This window comes from Mastomys coucha, unplaced genomic scaffold, assembly GCF_008632895.1.
Source record: "Mastomys coucha isolate ucsf_1 unplaced genomic scaffold, UCSF_Mcou_1 pScaffold16, whole genome shotgun sequence".
Lineage (NCBI taxonomy): Eukaryota > Metazoa > Chordata > Mammalia > Rodentia > Muridae > Mastomys > Mastomys coucha.
Genome location: NW_022196898.1, coordinates 2,152,637 through 2,159,252, shown reverse-complemented (window position 1 = coordinate 2,159,252; position 6,616 = coordinate 2,152,637). Strand labels below are relative to the sequence as shown.

At 50.0% G+C, this 6,616-nt stretch overlaps 1 protein-coding gene across 2 annotated transcripts in view; it reads left to right on the top strand.

The window, feature by feature from the left end:
• Maml3 (mastermind like transcriptional coactivator 3) overlaps positions 1–6,616 on the top strand; it is a 419,869-nt gene that overhangs the window by 404,145 nt on the left and 9,108 nt on the right. For both annotated transcript variants that reach the window (XM_031376215.1, XM_031376216.1), the window contains exon 3: positions 4,770–5,048. In XM_031376215.1, coding sequence (XP_031232075.1) covers positions 4,770–5,048 — 279 coding nt within the window. The remainder of the gene's footprint in view (positions 1–4,769; positions 5,049–6,616) is intronic.

Sequence of the window (6,616 nt, the reverse complement as noted above, 5' to 3'; positions counted from 1 at the left end):
GAGAGGGGGGGGGAGAGGGAGAGACAGGGAGAGGGAGAGACAGAGACAGACAGAAACAGAGGAAGAGAGAGACAGAGAGGGAGAGAGAGAGAGAGAGAGAGAGAGAGAGAGAGAGAGAGAGAGAGAGAGAGAGAGAGAATTTGTTTTCTGTCTGCTTATTGATTTATTCCAACTCTTTCTTACCCACAACAGCCCTACATACATGTCCTTTCCTCTTGACTTCTCCATGCTACAGGATCGCGCGGGGGTAGTGGCACTGGGCAATATGCCCACCCCCAGAGCGTCAGGCTGAGTTTCTCAGGGGCCCCAAGGCACCCGCCCTGCTCATGAGCTTTGGTCTTTGTTAGGATCTCCAAGCAGTGAGGCGCTCTCTGGCCAGCCTGGAGCTCCCGGCCCTACTCCTGCGCGCTTTGCCGAAGCCCCCTGAGGACTTGTAAGCAGATAGGCTGGAGCTGAAGAGGCTAAATTACGCCTCGGGGGACTTTTTAACGAAAACCCTAAATTTCATTTGGGCGACTGGTAGGCCACACGGTTGCTGGATGAGCAGAGGTTTCTTCTCCCTGCACAGGCTTTGTGCCTCTCTGGCTAGAGGAACCCTGTTCTCTCCAACAGCGAGGTGCGGCTGGATCTGGCCGCCACTGCCCCCCTGCATCTCTTCCTGCTCCCCTTCGTTTTCCTTACACATCCTGCTCCTGCCCCCAACCCCTCACCCCACCCCGACAAGTCCCTCTTCCCTCTGGCTGGAGAAAAGTCCGTAATAAGAAACCAGTTCGGTGTCAGAGAGTAGGGAAGGAGAGACCTCCACCCCTTAAGATGCACCGCCATGGTGAGAGAACTCATTTTGTGCAAAGAGGGCCTCGAGCCACCAGGGAATTCCTGGATTGTCTCAGGCTGTCGTGTGTGATGTCCATCACGCCGTGCGAACACCATCTGCTCCGTATTATGCTCGCAGTTGCCAGGCTACCTGCTGTACGCAGGAACACTTGACTGCCTGGCTCCACGTCCACAACGGCGGCCCGGGCGGGGCGGGGGACCCAGCCCTGATTAAGCCATCTGTGATGGGGGTGAGGAGGGTGGGGGGAACTCAGCGCTAGGCCTGGAGTGCGGTCCTGGGCTCACACCACCCTCTGCTGGGCCACCGGCAGAACGACAGCTGCTCAAGAGGGTCCCCTCGGGGCCACCTAAAAAAAGGCTGAAGCCCAGGGTCTGCTGGATCCAAGTACACAGCATGTCGCATCCTGTCCCTCCCAGGAACCAATGATCTTCCATACCCGCCGCATCTCTGGCCTCTATCACCCAAATGCTTCATGTTCTTGGGGGAAAAAAATCCCTTCAGAGAAAGCAAGTTTCCCCACAAGTGGGTTTATAAATAAACAGCTGGCTGTTCTCGGAAGATATTTTTATCGCCTCTGATTTTTGAAGTCGGAAACTGCCTCTTTGGGGGAGGCTAGAGTGTTGTTTACACCCTCCTCCCTCACTCTAGCCGTTAGAAAATTGTTAAGCTCTTGTCCCTGGAGCGGAAGGTGAATGTGTAAGACAGGTTCTTTGGTTTTGATCTCTCTCTCTCTTTTTTTCCCTCCCCTTATTTTACTGAAAAGTGAGAGTATTTGGAGAGCCTGGAAGATCTGCATAGCAAATTGGATTCAAGGAGAGGAGAATGTATTAAGATTCTGGATGGAAAGCAAGGGGAGGTCGCCGGGCTGGGAGTGGAGAACAAACCAGTAATTAAAACTAAAAATACTGCATCATTTGGCTCCAAGGCATTACATGTCGCATGACGAAAGCTCACTCTGGTTTCCTCTAATTGCACAACCCAGTGTGTGTCCTCCATAGAAACAAGAGCAGGGACTTGGAATCCTAGAATTTGACAGACTATTTCTCATTAAGCCCTCTTAGATTGGAGGTTAAAAGAAGCCCCGTGACATAAACAGCCTGCACCAGCTTCATTTGTAAAGCCAGTCATGGTGCGCTTTCACACTTTGGGACACACCTGTACACTTGCTGGGAAGGCCCGAAAAATGCTGGGTTTGGAAGGCAACGTTGTAGCCATATTGGGTCCTGGAGTCTGCATTGAGAACCTTAATAACTTTGGGGACAGGACCATTTGGGGAAAGAAAGTAACCCCAGAGGTAATGGCCTGACTGTGCCCACAGGGACCAAATGTGGCTGGGTGTATGAACATCGTCACCTCGCTTGCCTCTCTTATTTTCTCAGGGGAGAGAAGGCTATGAAAGCAGCCCTTCGCTCCTGGCTACATTCCTCAGCTATGCAGAGGGTCACATGAGCAATAAAATTTCAAAGCGCATGGAGAGAAACAGGGCCAGATAGAACAGTCCTTTCAAAAACAAGCTAAAGAAAGGGGTGTCTTTCCTTGGATCTCATTTTCCCTTCAAATCTTTCCTCATCAACACCGTGAAGTATTAAACAGACTGAAATGCATGGGAGAAAAACTATTATCTGTCCTTCTGCTAGTCGGCTAGCTCTAGTGTGAAGCGTTAGGTTGGTCAGCCATTTGTCTCTCAAGGAGACAAGGAACAGCTTGATCCTGTAGGAAGGGTAGCTTAGAAACTGGTAGCAAGCTGAACGAGAAGATCAGGGAAGTTTCCTGTGTACCTGGATACCTGCAGCCATAAAGGGCCTTTATTAACATTAAAAGTATTTCATAGCTCTCCAGCTGATTCCAGAGAACATGCATAAATAAAAACCATGGAGATGGTTTAGCAGTTAAGAATGCAAACTGTCTCTGTCTCTCTGTGTCTGTCTCTCTCTGTCTCTCTGTCTGTCTCCTTTCCTCCCTTCTTCCCTCCTTCCCTCCCTCCTCCTCTCTCTCTCTCTCTCTCTCCCTCTCTCTCTCTCTCTCTCTCAGACCAGAATTCTGTTCCCAGCCCCCATACCAGGAGGCTCACAACTACCAGGAACTCCAGCTCCAAGGAATTCAATGCCCTCTTCTAACCTCTGCAGGCAGCTGCACATAGAAGCACACACACACACACAATTTAGCCAGCACTTACACCAAAAAAGCATGACTCATATTTAGACCATAGGCTGTTCTGCTATGTGTGCTTGGCCCTGCAGACTTTGAGTTCAGGGAAGTGGAAATAATACTGAGGTCGACTCAGCATCAGTACCCTGGTTCTCCTAGGGGGACCATCCTGTTGTGACCTGAACAACTTCACATACTAACCATAACTCCCTCCGCTATTGTTTCTGGGGCCATAGAAGTGATACGCTTTGTTTTGCTTATCCAGCTTTGTTTGGGTGCAGGGAGGCAGAGTGAGTACGGATGAAGCATTAGGTGGAACTTCACCAGAAAGGATGGTCTGCCTGGGTCAGCACCAGGCAAAGAGAGAAGATGGAGGCCAACAAGCCCAGGTTTATGGGGAATAGGGAATCAGCCCCAAACTGGCCCTGGAGAGGCAGACAGAATCTTGTTGCTGTATTTTGAGAAAAAATTGCATGCACAATCAGGCACATCTATATCAAAACAGTAGCCACTCAGAGGGGGTTATATATTAAAAGTCCAGCTTGGATTATAATTTAAAATAATAGTAGATGTTTTATTTTATTGATTCTTCTTGTTAGGCCTCATGAGGGGATGCCTCACGGTACTACTGTGCCTGTCCTTATGTGCATGCCATTTAAGTCCGTGCGTCTGTGCTCAGGCCGGAAGGAAGGACTGTTTCCACAGGACATTCAGACAGCATTTGCCATTGCCACTTTGTTGCTAGGAGCGTCTAGAAACTGACGGTTGTGTCTACATTCCTTCCGTGCCCATTAGCATTTTCCCTTGGTAGCCTCCACTGTCCAGCTGTGTAGACAGCCCTTCTGAGAGCATTCTCCAGGTAGCCTTGGGCTCTTTGGGATCAGCTATTTTACACATTACCTCTATTCTCTGGGGGTCAATCCTTATAAGTTGCTGTCAAGTCTCTGAAAAATAATTATAGAACCAAGAGTTCCAATCCAGTCCCTGGTGCTGAAATTATCCCAGACACATGAGATGCGATTTTATTTTTAAAGAGATTAGGAGATTACATATCTTTTAAAAATGTATCATTTCTCATTTCATATATATAACTCACTCTGATTATATTTCCTTACCGTTACCTTCTCGTGCTCTTCCCCCTCCGACTGAACCCTTTGGTCTTCCCCAGAAGTCCCTTTCTTGAGATTACATAGCTTTGGTCAAAACAAAATATTTTCAGTTCCTACTATCAAACCTCTGCCTGACAGAATTAAAATGCACACGCACAAAATAACGTAACACATACACAAAAGCAAGTGTTTTGACTAGTTGGACTAACATCAAGCGTGCGGTCTGTTTGTTAGCACTGCGGCAGTATGTGGCTTCTGTGAACGTCTCTCCTATTTACTAAGATACCCATTTTAGCAAGGTAAACAGTAAGTGCTAGGATTATGAAGAAAGGTGAGGGTGGGATTGCCTTTGAGTCTATGGTGAGCCCACCCTGAGGACTGTTTCCTTTCTTTAAAGAATCAGAGTGTTGAGTTCCCAGTGCTCGGTCACTATGTCATGCCATCTCAAACAGATGACATGGTTTCCCATTTCCCAGACCCATTCTCTGTTCCCTGCCCCTGTAAGCCTCTCCAGTTCTACTATGGCGAGGCCAACAAGATGGTTTTCTGGAGGTGTAACCGGCACCACTCTGGACCCCTGGAATCCCCAAGCCCCATTCACCTCCCCAGAAGTTTCCCCTGAAATGTCAGAAGTGGTCCAGCAGAATTTCTAAATTGCTTTCTTCTGGTTCCTGTAGGAGCAGCATGCGGTTGGTCTTCCCCGGACCACGGGCCCTATGCAGAGCTCTGTGCCCCCAGGGTCAGGCAGCATGGTCTCCGGAGCCAGTCCTGGGGGCCTTGGATTTCTAGGCAGCCAGCCACAGGCAGCTATCATGAAGCAGATGCTAATGGATCAACGAGCCCAGCTGATGGAGCATCAGAAGCAACAGTTCCTTCGGGAGCAGAGGCAGCAGCAACAGCAGCAGCAGCAGCAGCAGCAGCAGCAACAGCAGCAGCAGCAGATCCTGGCTGAGCAGGTAAGGAACATTCCCTAAGGTATAAGCCATCAATTCAGCAAGCACTTATTTGGCACCTCCTATTGGTGAGAAAGTCACCGTTGTCACCTGTCATAGGAACATAGAAGAAGAAAGAAAAAAAATTAGAAGGAAAGAGTAGAGAATTCAACTGAGTTGGTTGTAAATATTAGATTTGTGTGGTGGTTTAAATAGGAAGGGCCCCCATAGATTCATGAGTTTGAGTTCTTGGCTATAAAGATTAGGAGGTATGGCCTTGTTGGAAGAAGTGTGTTACTGTGGGGACAGGCTTCGAGTCTCCTATACTCAAGTTATGCCCAGTGTGGCAGTCTCCTTCTGCCATCTTTGGATCCAGATGTAGAGCTCTCAGCACCAGGTCTGCCTGTATGCCACCATGCTTCTCACCATAATGAATAGTGGACTAAACTCACTCTGAAGCTGTAAGCCAGCCCCAATTAAATGTTTGCCTTTTTAAGAGTTGCTGTGGTCATGGTGTCTCCTCACAGCAATAGAACCTTAACTAAGACAATGAGAACAACACAGCAAGGCACACAGAACTATCAGAGAACATGAACAGGGGGTCACAGAGAGGGTGTAACTGGAGAAAGTCCCTGATGCCTATCCTACAACTCAGGAAATCCGTGAGTTAAAGAAAGGCCCAGTACAAACAAGCCTTTACCCTAAGCATACTCATCCACCCCAGCCTTATGATCCTCCTGCTCTGGAAGAAAGCCTTCCCTGCAGAGCACCCCTCTTGCTTCTGATTTGTTCTGTCTTTAGATGCTTGTGTCTGCTTTAATGTTATCCCAAGGAATTGCCTAAGTCTGTCCATAAGAGAGCCTCTGATGGCCCCGACGGGGCCTGCATAGGCCACCCCACATAGCAGACAGGCCCTGTATCACAGGTGGGCATCCCACACAGCAGGCAGGCCCTGTATCACAGGTGGGCATCCCACACAGCAGGAAGGCCCTGTATCACAGGTGGGCATCCTACACAGCAGGCAGGCCTGTATGTATCACAGGGGGGCATCCCACACAGCAGGCAGGCCCTGTCACAGGTGGGCATCCCACACAGCAGGCAGGCCCTGTATCTCAGGTCACCATCCCACACAGCAGGCAGGCCTGTATGTATCACAGGTGGGCATCCCACACAGCAGGCAGGCCCTGTATCATGGGTGGGCATCCCACACAGCAGGCAGGCCCTGTCACAGGTGGGCATCCCACATAGCAGGCAGGCCTGTATATGTCACAGGTGGGCATCCTACACAGCAGGCAGGCCCTGTATCACAGGTGGGCATCCCACACAGCAAACAGGCCCTGTATCACGGGTGGGCATCCCACACAGCAGGCAGGCCCTGTATCACAGGTGGGCATCCCACACAGCAGGCAGGCCCTGTATCACAGGTGGGCATCCCACACAGCAGGCAGGCACTGTCACAGGTGGGCATCCCACACAGCAGGCAGGCCCTGTATCATGGGTGGGCATACCACACAGCAGGCAGGTCTGTATGTGTCACAGGTGGGCATCCCACACAGCAGGCAGGCCTGTATGTGTCACAGGTGGGCATCCCA